The sequence below is a fragment of the Brachyistius frenatus genome, unplaced genomic scaffold (genome assembly GCF_029030835.1).
Source record: "Brachyistius frenatus isolate BFR_SWC_R1_liver_20210118 unplaced genomic scaffold, ASM2903083v1 Contig_268, whole genome shotgun sequence".
Classification (NCBI taxonomy): domain Eukaryota; kingdom Metazoa; phylum Chordata; class Actinopteri; family Embiotocidae; genus Brachyistius; species Brachyistius frenatus.
This window is the reverse complement of record NW_027210867.1, coordinates 333482-349927: the sequence shown is the minus strand read 5'-3', so window position 1 is coordinate 349927 and position 16446 is coordinate 333482. Positions and strand designations below refer to the sequence as shown.

Below are 16446 nucleotides of genomic sequence, written 5' to 3'. Positions count from 1 at the left end.
TAAAAACCCCAAAAAGGGACAGAAGATTTGAACATTTTGTTTTTGCTGGTTGATAATTTTCTATTTCCAAGAAAACTGTAATTTCATTATGAACCAGATAAAGAAAAAGTGATTATTTGAGGATGTCGTATCTGTGGATGGTCCGACGTCATCTCCGGCCTGCATGAACGCTGATGAACAACATTAGTTTAAAGGCTCATAAAGACTTCAGGACAGATGAGATATGTTGTGTGTTCAGAATCACATGCTATTTATCTTTACTTTTAGTACATATTGCAGCTATTAAGAAGTATGTACTGTTGCATGTTGTATGTATAAAACTGGGACACACTACTTCATCATAGAAATGCACGTTGACCTTTGACCCACTTGGTCTGTAGCGTGGCATGAAGTAAAACAGGTTCAGTATGTCCCAGTACATAGTATGTTAATGTAGTATACTAAAAGTACCAGGATGTTCTGCTACATCAGGTTTTATTCTGCAGGTCAGCGTGATACTCTGGATGTTCTGACCCACAATCCTCAGCAGCTGAAGTCACATCGACTGAGCCGGCAGGAGAGTTGATGCTCCGCCCACAAAAGGAGGAAGAAGAAGCTTTAAAAGGAAGTGTACTCATTCCAAATCGCATTCTTTTTCTTTTTACTTAAAATGTCGCGCTACGGATTGCGACAGAAGTGACCAAGAGGGTCAAAGGTCAACGTGCATTTCTATGATGTAGTGTGTCCCAGTTTTATACATACTACATGCAACAGTACATACTTCTTAACAGCTGCAATACGTACTAAAAGTCAAAAGAAATGTATGCATGTGATTTGAAACGCAGGGTTTCTTCTTCTTCTTCTTCTTCTTCTTCTTCCTTTTGTGGGCGGAGCATCAGCGCCACCAACTCTGCAGACTGCAGAATAGGACCGGATGTAGTAGAACATCCTGGTACTTTTAGTATACTACATTAACATACTGTGTACTGGGACATATTGAACCTGTTTCTGACCTTCTGTTTCTCCACGGTAACCGTCACCACAGGTAGCCTGAACACAGGTGTGTGTGACATGACATGGACAAACAAAGAGCGAGGCTTTATACTCCTTTTATAGCAGAACATCTTCTCACAATTAGTATCAATAAAACAAAACAGTCGTGCAAAGTGTCACAAAATCAGCCAAGAAGCAAAGTAGTAAATCAGTATTTTTAGGTGCAGATTTATTGTCTGAGCACACAGCACAATACGATCAGCAGAATATTACAGGATTACGTCTCGTCCTGTAGCTGCGAGTTTCCTTTAATACAAAGTGAAGATATGAAAATAGATTTGAGTTCACACCAAACCAGAGAGAGGAATCAGAGTCGTCCCGCTGCCGTCCTGAAAGGAGAGACAGAAGAGGACATGTTGCATCAGCCAGTTATTTATCTCTCACACAGGTGTTACATAACCTGCTGTCACTAAGTCTTTTATCCATCAGTATCTGTTACAGACACACAGTGAGCTCCAGGATTACATGCTGTACAGAGATGTGAAAATCGCTGATCTCCGACTGCCACTCAGACGCGTCCCCACCTCCTCTTCTGCCGGCGGGCGGTGGCCATCTTTATCTCCCCCAGCAGAGTCTCCCTGTTCTTCTCCACGTTAGCTTTGGCCGTCTCCAACACGAATTCGATCTTCTCCTGGCTGAAGGGTCGCTGGAAGGTGGAGAACTCCTCCATCTTCGCTCGGAACTCCTCCGCATCTGAAAACAGTGAAGATCAGTCGCTTCAGTCGGCTTTCGGACACGAACGCACCCTCAAGAGCTCCTGTTCCACCAACACATCAAACTACAACGGAGGACAAGAAGGAAGAATGTCACGGAGAGTTTAAAGGAGGTTACGTGACTTCGACGTGATGTTAACATGTTCTCTGGCTCTTCGTGTTGCAACCCGGCATCACTGGCAAAACATGAAATAGACACGCTTCGGCCTATCTGGGCGTGAACGTTACACCTTTTCCTGCCGTGGATGAAGATGAAACCTCCCGCATGCGTAGCATCGTGTGATTCTAAAACGCGTGGTTATGGTTAAATAAATAAGAACTTGGTTGGAGGTACGAAACAAAAACACAACTCAACGAAAAAGTTGTCACCTCCTGAATTTAAACGTCTTCATCCCACAGCTGCTGTCTCTTAACATCGTCAGAAAGTGAAACCTTGGTCACATGATCATGCATCACATGACATTTACGTGTGTGTGTAAGTTTCTCGTTTTGAAAACGTGTAACTTTCACGCCTGGACAGCCCAAAGCGTGTCTATTTCACGTTTCACCGTGATACTGGGTTGTGTATTTACACCTGCTGTTAAAATATCTTCCTGATGTCTTCATTGTAATAATAATAATAATAATAATAATATGCTCCAACTTACACACAAATAAGGAGGCGTGGCTCACTGTTAGTCCTATTACGGCTGCTTCCCTTCTGAGACAGCAGAAAGACGTTCAGTTCGTCAGCTTCTCAACCTGCTAGCTGGATTTTTTTTTTCTTCAGGAAGTGTTTCTGCAGTAAAGATTTAATGTCACCTGCTGAGATCTGATCAGCCCTCAGAGGTGGTCTCGGTTATCCAATCACACTCTGGTTGTGTTTAAACCTGCAGTAACACAGGTCACACGGTAGAACCAGTTGTAAGTGAGAGTGCTGCTTTGAGCTACATGCTAACATGTTTACTAGGGACGAGCGAGTGAACTGTTCTCTGCATCTGTTAACCCAACGAAATTATCTGTATCTGTACACTGATGGGGGCGGGGCTTATTCGGGGCGTGGGCGGGGCTTAGACTGGACATGGATGGGGAAGTAACTGGAAGTTGTTCATTTAACCCTGAGATTGATACGGGTTGATCAGAAATTTCTAAATGCATTATTTATTAGGAAACTATTCATAGAACAGCCACAGAATTGAGCTTCAGAACAATTTTTTTTTTAAATAAAAGTTGCTATGTTTATTGTTATTGTTGAGCTATAGTAAGAAAAATTTGTAAATAGGCTGTCATGTAAAAAAATAGAATAAAAACAACAATGTACTCTAGCACTATATTTACTGTGCATCCTGATTACCACTTCACTAACTGGTCCAGACTCTCTGGCAGGTGTGTGAGGAATGTATGCAGCCATATTTTTGTGTGTTTGTGGGTGAACTTTGGCCTCAATGATCCGGGTCTGAGTTTACCTCCCGTGTTTCGTCACATCCTGAACAGTGTGCATCAGCTGTCTGCAGTCATGATGAACATATCAGTCAGAACAAACCTCTGCAGTTGTTTCTGTTGAAGAGCGGCATATAGACGATGGTGGGCGCCTCATCTTTCCCCTCGAACACGTAGCAGTCCTTCGGCCACTCTCTGTCCTCCACGATCCGCTCATCCAACTCCGGGAAAGGCTTCTTCACCTCGGCAGCATAATCTCTCGCCAGAGTCAGAGTCTGTTCACGGGGCAGCAGCTTTAATTATCACCCTTCACTTCGTAACATGCACACTCCTGACTGGAACATCTCTAGTGAGGAAAACGTCACGAAGGCTTTTTAAAGTTGTAACCAACGTCTCAGTAACAGCTGCCAATGTGTAGTAAACCATTTGTAAGAAGAACAAGACTTTTTTTTTTTTTTTTTTTTTTTTTTTTAATTTCTTCCAAATCTACTGATCAGCAAGTTTCTCATATAAAAGAGAATTAATAAGGACAATAATGAGTTTCTCACTGTAACGTTTGTTTTGCGCTCTGTAGCTACTCTTTTTCACATATCAAGTAAAGTTTGTTGACTCGGTCATTTATTTGCATCACAACAATAACAACAAAAGAAATGTAGCGATTTTAAAATAAAAATCACAACAAACAACAACAGACCAGTGAAATGCAAACACGTTGGGAGATGAAGGCCCGTCTGAATATCTGAAGTTGGTTTTTGAAGGCGTCGACAGAAACTGAAAAATCGAGAGGAAGAACGGTCCTCTTGAAAGGTAGCAATAAACTTTAGTCTTTAAACGAATGCATGGGACCGGCGGCGGAGGAAGGATGAAGGCATGAATGGTCATAGAGGGTAAAAAGATCCATCAGGGCAACAGGGTCTTATTCTTATCACAGTACAGTTGATCGTCCACATTACAAGTGTGCCTTATAAAATAGCTGAAAAAAACCCTGTCACCAGCAGAGTTCATCAGCTGATGATGATCATTTAAAACACCTTCAATCACCGAATTGTTTACATCTGATGACTTATTTGAAAATGAGGTTTGATTCCTTCTTTATATTTTTGCTTTTGTGTTTATGGTTTAAAAAAAAAAAGTCTCCATCTGGTTCAAATTTGTCTTCACATACGGGAACTGGAAAGAAACTGGATGAATGTAAAGTTAGTTTTAGTCTGAAGGAGGGGGGGGGGGGATTACACACACATCAGCGTACCTCAAACATGTTCCCTGCGCTGTACTCCGGGGCGATGATGAGGTCGATGTCTCTCTTGTCCCCCAGAAACGAAGGGTAGGCCACGTTGATCAGCAGCCCAGCGTCCATCAGGTGGAACCTCTCATTGGACTGAAGACACAGTGGAACGGAGGAATCTGCCCGGCAACAAAGAGTCACAACACAATGTTACTATCTATCTATTCATGATTTTTAATCTAATCTATAATCAATCTCTGATTTATGATCTTTAATGTTTTGTCTTCGTATCCAATGAGAATATTGTGAAGCTCTCATGTTTCAACTCGGTATCACAGCAAAGCATGAAATAGACATGCCGGTCCACGACAGCAGAACATGAGACGGCCACACTGTGGGCTGCATGGGAGTGAAAGTTACACGTTCTGAAAGTGTGAAACTTAAATAAATATTATGTGACATATAACGTGACCGAGGTCCCACAAAAGAGGTTTTGAGACCAAATTCAGAACTATCATGCAGGATGAAGAGGTTTGAATCCAGGAGGTGTTATTTGTTTCCAACCATGTGTTTTTGCCTGTTAATAAAATGTCTCTCGGCATAGGTTTCATTTTTTTTTCCCCACTACAAGAAAACGTGTAACTTTTACGCCAGGACAGCACAAAGCGTGACTATCTCACATTTTGCCGTGATACTGGGTTGGATGTTTGCTCAGTGAGCAGCCGGCAGCTTCGTTAGCATGAAGACTGGAACCAAGAGAGAACAATAAGGGGAAATTCATGAATCCATTCATAAAAACACTGCTGAGTTCTTCCTCCTGACTCAGCATGAAATCTGTTTTTATGCAGTCCAGTTCTGCTGTCAGTCAGCCGGGTGAACTGATGTCCTGCAGACAGCTGCCTCAGAGGTCAGAGTCTCTCAGCTGTCTCTCAGCAGCGCTGCTGTCTTCCTTTTAACGTTGATTCCCAATGAGACTTCCTGAAGTCTCTGTTTGTCAGTCTTCGGTCCAATCCCACGTCCTCCCATTGACCCTATCCACGTACGGTAGGGTGTCCCGTTTCTTTTATAGGTGGAGGGGTAGTGGTCATCTAACCCTCCAACCAGAGACATAGAAGACAAACTGAAGCAACACAACATGCAAAATGGTCCATAAAGTAAATCAACAGAATTTGCAGCTTTGGGATAATGAAGCTATTTCTGGTTCAAACAGATCGAATGAAGTCTTGTGTATGAATCATGCAAACTGCTAATAATGCTCACCAAAGCATTATTAGCAGGTTGCATGATTCATACACTGTATATTTCTATAAATTTAATGATCAATTTCCTGAGATTTACAGACTTATTAATAAAAATAATTTGGGTGATTTTGGGATACTGTTGACGGATTTTAAGCCCCACCCCTTCTAGCTCGGTTCTGAAGGTTCGCTCCTAAACAAGGGGCGGGGCCAGTGACGACACTTCAGAGAGTTACTGCAGAACATAAAAAGCTGTTTCAACACGTCCTTATTTATATTCATTGTTTCGTACTGAAGTTGTTTCTCCTTGTTGCTGCCGAGGCGGTCGTCTCCCCTTGGTACTGATAGAGGAAGTTTCCGGTTGTTCCCCACTCCCACTTCACAATCAGGGGAAGGACTTGTTTGGTGAGGAGAGACACTGGAGAATAATTTAAAAAAAAGGACATTTAATAAACTGTGTTCCACCCCGCTGACCGGTTTGCCTGGTGCACACTGACTGTGGCTCTTCAGAGCTTCGTCCTCCAGACTTTGGCTCCACGTCTCCACCGCCGCCAGCAGCTCCAGACTCCACTGCTGGAAAAGACTCTTCTGCTCCTCCAAACTCTTTGACTCCAGCAGCGCAGACTCGTTCCGATTCATTTTGTCTGGAGGAGAAAGGAATCACTCCGACATTTACTGCATCAAAGAGAAGCTGAGACATTGACAGCTTTCCTCTCCGAGTATCAGCAGCTGTGATCTCATGATGTATTCAACATGTTGATCATCTTCATCACCTTGGAGGATTTTCTGCAGGCTGACCAGAGCAGCGACAGCAGCAGGATCCTTCAGGGTGCTCTGGGTCAGAGATGTCAGCTTGTCCAGGACATTATACACATGCAGGTACTCAGCAGCAATGTCTACATACCTAGGCACTGAAACACACACACACACACACACACACACACACACACACACACACACACACACACACACACACACACACGATGTAAGATACAGTACTCACACTGTCAGCAGCTGCAGTGTGAGTTTCAGACTGAGATTACCGTTGAGCCAGGCAGGGATGAAGTCTTTGACCATCTCCTCATGAGCCAGCGCACAACCTAAAACACCTGCACAAGATAAAGAGGAGGACTGATGCAGAAATGACCAACAATCTATCACTGCATTACATCATGAAAGGAAATGGTACAAAATGTTTTAAAAGCTCCAAAAACCTAATTTCTGAACACCACAGACTGAATATAAAAGTGTTCGTAGCTTCCAGGTCTGTAAAATGGTTCTGATCCAGAAGTGTCTTAAACTGCAATACCACCGAGTGCCACTAGAGGTCGGCTCCAAAAAGCCTCCGGCTCCATAGACTCCCATTCAACTTCTCTCATCAAATCCAAAGTGAATAAAATGTGTCCATCAGTTATCTCGGTGTTGTTAGCTAAAGTCACTCCTTCTTATTAGTTTTCTGGAGGTCCATCTGAAAATAATCCCTCATTCATTAGAAAAGAAGATTCAAGAAGACCTGTTTTTGGGGGCGTGTCTGTTTGATTGACAGGCCTGTGGTGCAGTCAGGTTACAGCTATCGGTGGGCGGGACGTAGTATCGTCAGGTTTTCAATCAGATCATTCAGGTCCACCGTTGGCTCCTCCCCCAGCTCGTCCAAATATGGACTGCTCCAAACTAGCAAAGATGGTGACAGACAGAATCTGAACTGGAGGCTTCATAACGGCCTGCATTGTCAAATTCTGGCTTCTTTTTTTTTTTTTTCAGAAAACTGAATATCCCAACTTTAAGGTCAAAGCCTGGCTCCGCCCACCTGTCACTCACAGCTTCAGTCTTATCTGTGGTTGTAGTCTGGAAACTCTGTTCACATCTATTTTCACCCTGCGACTTCAGTCACATGACCTGCTCAGCCTGTAAACACACACCTTGAAGTTTGACCATGTCCAGCTCTGGCTTCCTCTCCAGCAGCACTCCGCTCTGGAACCGGCTGCCCAGCAGAGACGTTTCGACGAAGAGGCCGAGCTCCGTGAAGCCGGCCTCATGAGGACTCACCTCGAACCACTTCCCTGAGAGACGGAGAAGAGACCTCACTTCTGGGACATGGTGATGTGTGTTCGTGTGTGTGTGCGTTCGTGTGTGTGTGTGTGTGTGTGTGTGTGTGTGTGTGTGTGTGTGTGTGTGTGTGTGTGTGTGTGTGTGTGTGTGTGTGTGTGTGTGTGTGTGTGTGTGTGTGTGTGTGTGTGTGTGTGTGTGTGTTACCCTCAATGGGCCCTTTTGAGAAGCAGTGCTTCTCTATGGCGCAGTAGATGGGGTACGGGTTGGTGGCGTTCCTGCTGGCCTCGTCTGACAGACGCCGCAGGTCCATCTGGGGAGACACGAGACCTTTCTCTGCTGCGAGTGAAGGGATGAAGTCTGTGTGTGTGTGTGTGTGTGTGTGTGTGTGTGTGTGTGTGTGTGTGTGTGTGTGTGTGTGTGTGTGTGTGTGTGTGTGTGTGTGTGTGTGTGTGTGTGTGTGTGTGTGTGTGTGTGTGTGTGTGTTCACCCGTTACCTGCTTCATGATCCCAGCGGAGGTCAACAACCCCCAGACGTCGGTCAGAGAGAAGTGCTCCTCCTTGGACCTCTCCCCCAACCAGACCAGAGCCTCCCCCAGGTCGACCCCGGGGCCCGACAGCCGGGCCACGGCTCCGTCCATGTTGGCGCTCCACAGTGGGTCGTTGTACAGGGAGGACATGGACCTGTGAGAGGGGACAGGAGGACAGACGGAGACATGCGGGTCAAGAGAGTTCAACGCGGAGATACTGTACAATAACAGCTGTACAAGGAAAATATGAATATAAAGATTTGTCCTTTTTATCATAAACTCGACAGCATCACGAGGAAAAGACAAATATCACAGAGAATGTGAACAAATCTTCACAAAACATCTGTCTGGAGAGTAAATGATGGAGGTCAGTGGTCTCTGACAGACAGACAGACAGACAGACAGACTGACTGACCAGCGTGTGTCTCAACCTGCTGGGACATCTTTTCTTTACAGCCATTACATTTATCTTTTACCAACAAATAAACCATTAGTTTGGTGAACGATCAGCTGGTCCTGCATGATTTACAGAGTTTACTCTGTTTGGCGCTGATCAGCAAACAAAAGATGATGGACACGGTAAACATGGCCTCCGAGTGCTGTTCCAGAAATGATCAAATCTCTTCGTTTTAGTAAAACAATATTCTAAAAATGATCGTTAGTTCTGCATTTAGTCAAACGAGTTGTTGATCAAACATTATGAGAAGTTTTTAAAACTCAAACAGGGTTTTCAACAGCATCTCTTTATTTCAGATTTGAATATTGTCATATTTCTCTGTTCACTCGTGTCGTGTTGAGGTGATAATATTTTACACAAGGAATTATCTAAATATTCTTTGTCAGCTGGACTGTGTGAAAGAAATAATACAGCTGATGTAACAAATTCCAGGTGATGTTAGTTTGTTGGAAAAGCTAATGTTCATCCTATAAAACCACGTGAAACACATAATATATAATAAGAATAATAGTAATAATAATCTGCTCTTTGATTCAAGTTAATTACAGTATGTGTTTCTAAACCCAAAATGACTTCAAAACATACAACAGGTACACCACAGTTACCAAACACATAATTATTCACAAGAAGCTCATTAGTGGATCAAATTTAACATTCTTTTAAGTTCTGTTTTTTCCACACTTCACTAATGTTAAAATGCTGATGCACAAACGTCTTATGACAGACTAAAGACAAACTGCTCAGTAACACCTGAACATTCCACTTTTTATGTCTCTCCGGGTGCTGACATTTCTACCCGAGTCCTGACCAATCAGCATCCATCAGTGATGTCATCGTTGGTTTGTGAACGTTATGAAGCCTCCAGTTCAGATTCTGTCCGTCACCATCTTTACTAGTTCGGAACAGTTTGGAGCAGGAAGTGACCATATTTGGACGAGCTGGGGGAGGAGCCAGCGGTGGATCTGACTGATCTGATTGGAAACCTGACGATACTACGTCCCGCCCACCGATAGCTGTAACTGACTGCACCACAGGCCTGTCAATCAAACAGACACGCCCCCAAAAACAGGTCTTCTTGAATCTTCTTTTCTAATGAATGAGGGATTATTTTCAGATGGACCTCCAGAAAACTAATAAGAAGGAGTGACTTTAGCTAACAACACCGAGATAACTGATGGACACATTTTATTCACTTTGGATTTGATGAGAGAAGTTAAATGGGAGTCTATGGAGCCGGAGGCTTTTTGGAGCCGACCTCTAGTGGCACTCGCTGGTATTGCAGTTTAAGACACTTCTGCATCGGAACCATTTTACAGACCTGAAGCTACGAACACTTTTATATTCAGTCTGTGGTCCTGTCATATGTTCTGGTCTGTTAGTATGTTCTGCTGTCATTCATGCACAATCTTGTCCACATGTGTGTGACTGTGATCATCAATACCATGTGGATCCAGAAACTCCCCCCAGGTAGAGCAGAGTGTCCAGCAGACCTTCTTTTTCCATCTGATAGAGGGAACCCACCAGACCCACCGCTGCCCTTTGACCCCCACCAGATGCCAGCAGGGCGATGTGGGGAACCGAGTCCTGAACGGAGAGATGGAGGAGAGTTCATCAGTTTAGTCACAGGTGGATGGTGTTTAAAGAGACGTTTTAGTTATGCGAGTACATGTCTCTCTCTTTGTTTTTATATATTCAACTTTTCAGGGTTATTTTTCTTCACTATAAATTTCACATTGAATTGTGCCATTACATCGCCATCTTCAAAGTCACCAGACTCCCTTGACAATAACAGTCATTTTACCTCATGGATCACAATGATTGCTGGTCTGCCTCGATCAGTTGGTTTGTTTGTGTTAAGGTCATTTAACCCGTCAGCTTGGATCCAAACCCATACCAAAGACCCGACTTCTGTGAAGTAAAATTATTGTTTTTGTCGAGGGAGTCTGGTGGCTTCAAGGAGAGAGATGTAATGGCTTCAACTCCCTGATGGAAAGCTGCCTGCAGCATTAAACTGGGGACATGCTGACCTCCATTTACAGCAGGTAATACACAGACTACTGATACCTCACACAACCCTGCTAAGAAAATACAAAATAAACTTTGGAAAATAACCCTATTCCATATTCTGCTAAGACTTAAATGAGAAAATAATCTGAAACTTGAGCACTCAATTTAGCTGATCATAAAGTATGGAGACAGGAGGAAAAAAGGTTCAAATCCAGCCACCAGCTGAGGCTCAGGAGTTAATGCTTTATGTCTCCTCTAGTTAATTCATACACATGAAAGTAGATTTGAAACAGATGAGAACACGTAACTCCCCGCACAAAAAACAAACTGTGTTGAAATAAAGACGAGAACTATTTGTTGGTGCTTTCAGGCGGGGACTTCCAACGCCGAGCTGTAACATAATACCCAAGAAGACACTTTTTATGAGAAGTTCCTCCTATAAAAAAAAATGACTCAATAAATCCTTTGTTCAAGCAGCTTATTGAGAGCTATGAGTATGTTATATTTGTGACAGAAGCCTGTAAGGAGGAACTACAGTCCAGCAGAAGTAAAGGAGTAAACAGGAGAGGGAACATCAGGAGGAGGTCGGGGCGGACGGATGGGTCGACACAGCACCTGAGTTTTAGAGGCTGCTGTCAGGGAAACTCTGTTGTTCAGGCCCGACAGACTCCTCTGATGAGAAGTAAAGCTCCAATAAAGGACCTCATGAGCTCACTGTCCAAGATGGGTGTTGATTCTGCTCACACTCACTTGTATAAAATATTTTCAGCTGAGTTACTTGGAGAACTTCGCTCATGTGGAGACACATTCTGCACTTTGTAATGACGACAATATTTTCTACAATAGTTCTGCATCATTAGCATGAGATGTATCTGATAAATGTTCAAACCGTAGCCTGTACTTCATAATACAGCCTGTCGTACACACATCAAAATATTTACTGTGAGAAAACTAAACTGTGAAGACAGATGAGCCCTAAAAGAAGCAAAGACAGAGACGTGTCATCAGCTTCTTTCTTACCTCAGTGGCGTTGATCTCCAGACCGATGAGTGACTCCAAAACGACGCTTTTCCTCTTGTGAACGTACTCCTGCTCACCAGCACACAGAGACAGGGACTCACGGACCAGCTTCTGCACAGAGGACCAGAGGACGTTCACTGCACAATCTCAGATGTCTCACTGGTTGAAATGATGCTTTCAGATGCAAAGAAAAGCATTTCAAGGCTTTGTAATGAATCTTAAACTCAAGTGAGACATCAACACCACAGTGGAGAAGTCCTCTGTGAAATCCTCACATTCAGTTCACTTTACACAGAAAACACAACACAAGAATTACAATCAAAACGAACATTAAAGTACCAAAGAATGAAGTGATGATGTAGAAAGACACTGAACAGTGAATCTGTACAGTGACAGCAGTTCAGTCCATACACACACACACACACACACACACACACACACACACACACACACACACACACACACACACACACACACACACACACAGTATTTTCCCCTGAATGACTCACCTCACCAGCAGCTACCTCTCCCTCCATGTTGTCCTGCACTGTTTGGAGAGGAACTCCTGAAATCAGGAGCCAAAGACAAACCGCTGCAGCTGAACCTGTACTTCCAGTCTGCATGTTGAGGAAGTCAACAACAACAACAACACCAACCGATTCTAATGAAAGGTTCAAAGTTAATCCAGGCAGCAGTGAAACGTCTGCACGCTTCTGTCTGAGCTGCAGTTCATCAAGAACTCGTTTAAAAACACACTCTCACACACACACACACACACACACACACACACACACACGCACGCACGCACACACACACACACACACACACACACACACACACACACACACACACACACACACACACAGGCCTGCTGATTTCTACCATGTGTTGAACTTCCAAATCTGGACCAGATGTCAGAATCAAACTGGAAAACAAGGAGGAATGAAGCAGGTGAGGCAGCCAGCGGGCGTCCACAAAGAGACGACATTAAAACACTGAATAAGAACGATTCAACATCACTGAACACACACACACACACACACACACACACACACACACACACACACACACACACACACACACACACACGCACACACACATACACACACGCACACGCGCACACACATACACACACAGACACACACACACACACACACACACACACACGCACGCACACACACACACACACACACACACACAGACACGCACGCACACACACACACACACACACACACGCACACGCACACACACACACACACACGCGCGCACACGCGCACGCACACACACACACACACACAGACACACACGCACGCACACACACACACACACACACACACACACACACACACACACACACACACACACACACACACACACACACACAGACACACACGCACGCACACACACACACACACACACACACACACACACACACACACACACAGACACACACACACACACACACACACACACACACAGACACACACACACACACACACACACACACACACACACACAGACACACACACACAGACACACACACACAGACATACACACACACACACAGACACACACACACACACACACACACACACACACACAGACATACATCACTTCTCTGTCCTCCATCACTGGAGTTTTCTCAGGTTTACTGTCCGTTTGTCAGGTCGATGGTGTGAGACCAGACCATAAGATGGACACCGACTTTATGCTGAGATAAGAGAAAGATCCTTTCAACTTATTAAATAAAGGCTCCTTCACGTGTCGCTTGGGTGTAGTAACGTAAATGAAACAGTAGAGGTCTCTCTGGTACCAAACTTTTCCTTTTATCTGTTATTTCCATTGTGAATTTTTTTTTTTTTAAGAACAGATATTTGGAGCCATTTATGGTTGTCCTTATTATTATTCTCAGTTTATGAAACAATACGATTTGACATACACATCAAATTGAAATGTTTTCATGTAATTCATCTTTATTAAAGACGACTTCAGGACTGAATGAATAAGTCCTTAAAGAAATGATCACACTGACTGTGAAGTGACAGAAACCAGACTTCTTTTAAGCAAACTTTAAATTAGCAAGTAAAGTATTCACACTTTTATTTTGTACTTGCAAAGAGCCAAAAGTCTGTGTTCATTTTCTGATTCTCTAACTGAGGAGTGCCGATGCAGAGTTTCTAATTCTCCTTTCTTTGGAGGAACAGTTGGCCGGTCTGTGTGTAACACCGAGATGCTGCAGTTCACACCAGCGCGTCCAGATTTCTACCTGCAGCTTGGTTTGAGTTCTCCGGTGTCTCCCTGTCCTCCTCTCACCACCGTCGGCCCGGCCTTTGTCTTCCTGTCTCTTTCTAGTCCCAGCGAGGTCATCGGCTGGAGATATCCTGCAGATAACCAACAAGCTGGAGTTGTTTTAGCATGGGGGAGAGGAGAGAGGGGGCACAAAGGTGAAAAAGGACACGCCATCTGCCTCCAACAGGAAGTGACTGGAACCTAACCCCGACCCCACATCCATCATGTGGTGTTGTATGTCTCAGTGAGAACAGCCCTCTCAACTAAATAACTGCAGTGGTTTAATATTCCAACATATGAGGGAGACATGACGTTCAACACTGGAAATATCCACTGATGAATGACATGTAAAGACAGAAAGCTGCACGTTAATTATATTAATGGTGGCTTCAATGACTGTGTGTAATGTCTGAAGAGTCTCAGCCATCAAGGCCACAGAATACTAGAAGTGTCCCCAGAGGTCGCGTTCACAAAGACTCCTCGACGAAGAGCTCCTTCACGTGGGGAATTTATTAAATTGTGACATTTTCTGAGAATTTCCCCTGAAATTTTAGAGTAAATTAAGATAAAAGTTCTTCACAAAACATCTAAAGAGAGCTTAAGAAACTGCACGGATCAGAGAGGAAGACTTTAAGAGGACGAAGGGTTTCTTAATGAGAAGCTGAAGTCCAGCGAGGCCAGAAATATTCTTCAGACTGTGAATGAGGTTGATTCTCTCTGCAGCTTGATGTTTGTGGTGGATCTCATCAGAAACGTCGCTTCTCAACTCAAGAACACAAACATGAAGGTGGAGATGTTTGGTGAGTAGAAACACAAACACTTTAACACGCAGTTCATTTGATCTCCACTGGAGGTCGCTATCCGTTCTGTCTGTCCAATCAACCAATCACATCTTTTAAAAGGACGTGTCACCTGGCAACAGGGTCGACCACACCTCCTCACTAAAACCAGAGTTAATCTGAGAAGTTTCATAAATCTCTCCTAAAATAAGACTTAATACAAGTTTTTAGGCTCAGTTAGGAGCTCTGAGAGGATTCTAAGAATCTTTGTGAATATGGCCGCTGATGTTTTATTTTACATATTTATATGTTATATACAGTATAGCAGAGCATTTAATAGAGATACATATAACTATATAAAGTTCAGACTGTAAGTATTTGGAGTTACAGATTTGTTGTTCTGTTCTTGTGGATCTGAGCTAATTTGAAACATTAGCAATATAATAGACATGAAAAGTGCAAAGCTTTAAATAGCACCTATTTAAAGGTGAAGTAAAAACCTCCATTAAGAAGGTAGAAATGCTGTTTTCTTGTCAGCAATCAGGACCAGAAGATTCCCAACATGATGCAAACCTCTGGTAAGACTCAAAAACAGAGCGACAGGTCGCAGCTAACAAGAACAAAAACAATTCAAAAAAGGTTGTCAGACTTCTGGAACAAAGTTCGATAAAATGATGAAACAAAAGCCAACCTGTCAAAAGGGTGAAGAGTCAGTCAGCTGACAGAAATCAGCTGATCTCAGTCAGACCAAGAATCAAAGCACCTGATGTCGAGGAGTCGAAGACGTCAGGCCCCAAAGCTTTTCCCCGAAATATTAATAAAGATGATTTTGTTTGACTTTTTGTGTATTTATAAGCCTTAAACTTCAGGTAGTGTTTGTTAAAAGGTTCCATCTCCCTCAGCTCCTGAAGAAGCCCGAAGCCTGCAAGAACAGAAAATATGCAACTGTCCAAATATTAATATGGACAGTATGCATTCATGGAAACGTGTCATAATTAGTATGTATAGAAATGTACAATGAAAGCTCACTTAACTGTAACTGATGTTCAGAGACAATCAGGAAACTTTCTGGGGAAAACCTGGTCTGAGGCGCTGGGAGGCCGGAGGGTGGAGGAGCGGCCCTTAAACTTAAGCCATGATCATCAGTCTTATCCATCACAGATCACTAAACCAGGGTGATAGTTTAATCTTGTGGTCCTAAATTTAAATCTAAGTCTGTTGTGTAAATAAGTTTCTCCAAGATGAATCGTACCTCCACGAAGTTCATTTATTAACTGACTGATGATTGCATAGTGACTACAGGAGGGGCAGGTTGAGTAAATGGGAACAGGTGAGGTGGGCGTGGCCAACAGGTGACTAAGCATGGAAATAAAGTTCTGACCTAATGTCATAGAAACTGAACATTTAATAGTATTTCCTCTGAACCGTATTTTGTCCGACCATTTTTATAAAACATCTGAATTTACAGAAATGGACTACTCAGCATTTTGTGAAGAATTTCCATGACAGTAGATGTCTAGCTGATAAAGTGATTCCATCATGATTTACTTCAAGTGTCAATAAGACGGAGGGCGGCGACCTCAACTTGACCCCTGTAGAAGTGGATGATCTTGTTGATAGTCCTGCCGCCTCTTTTTACACTGATGCTCTTTGAACAGTTATGAAACGGAGGAGGTTCCCTCCTTGGTCTG

General features: G+C 43.4%; 1 protein-coding gene across 2 annotated transcripts; it reads right to left on the bottom strand.

The window, feature by feature from the left end:
• Positions 1–1072: 1072 nt before the first annotated feature.
• On the bottom strand, positions 1073–12332 carry LOC138634577 (cytosolic phospholipase A2 gamma-like). Of its 2 annotated transcripts, none has more exons than XM_069721594.1 (14): positions 12197–12332; positions 11688–11798; positions 10102–10244; positions 8171–8357; positions 7881–7986; positions 7547–7687; positions 6671–6736; positions 6401–6538; positions 6125–6271; positions 5920–6045; positions 4414–4568; positions 3268–3439; positions 1557–1725; positions 1073–1361 (listed from the first exon to the last, which is right to left on the bottom strand). In XM_069721594.1, the coding sequence occupies exons 1-14, from the start codon at positions 12308–12310 to the stop codon at positions 1340–1342; spliced, it is 1797 nt and encodes a 598-aa protein (XP_069577695.1). In that variant the 5' UTR covers positions 12311–12332; the 3' UTR covers positions 1073–1339. The 2 variants fall into 2 exon arrangements, with proteins under 2 accessions (XP_069577695.1, XP_069577696.1); XM_069721595.1 differs by having other exon boundaries at positions 11688–11795.
• Positions 12333–16446: the final 4114 nt, after the last annotated feature.

Bases quoted from the DNA above. Each gene is read 5' to 3' on its own strand.
- LOC138634577 (XM_069721594.1), bottom strand. From the start codon at position 12,310: ATGCAGACTGGAAGTACAGGTTCAGCTGCAGCGGTTTGTCTTTGGCTC. The intron at 6,539-6,670 runs GTAATCTCAGTC...TGTGTGTTTCAG, and splicing joins CATCCCTGCCTGGCTCAACG to TGCCTAGGTATGTAGACATT. The intron at 4,569-5,919 runs GTACGAAACAAT...GTTGCCGGGCAG, and splicing joins AACAAGGAGAAACAACTTCA to ATTCCTCCGTTCCACTGTGT.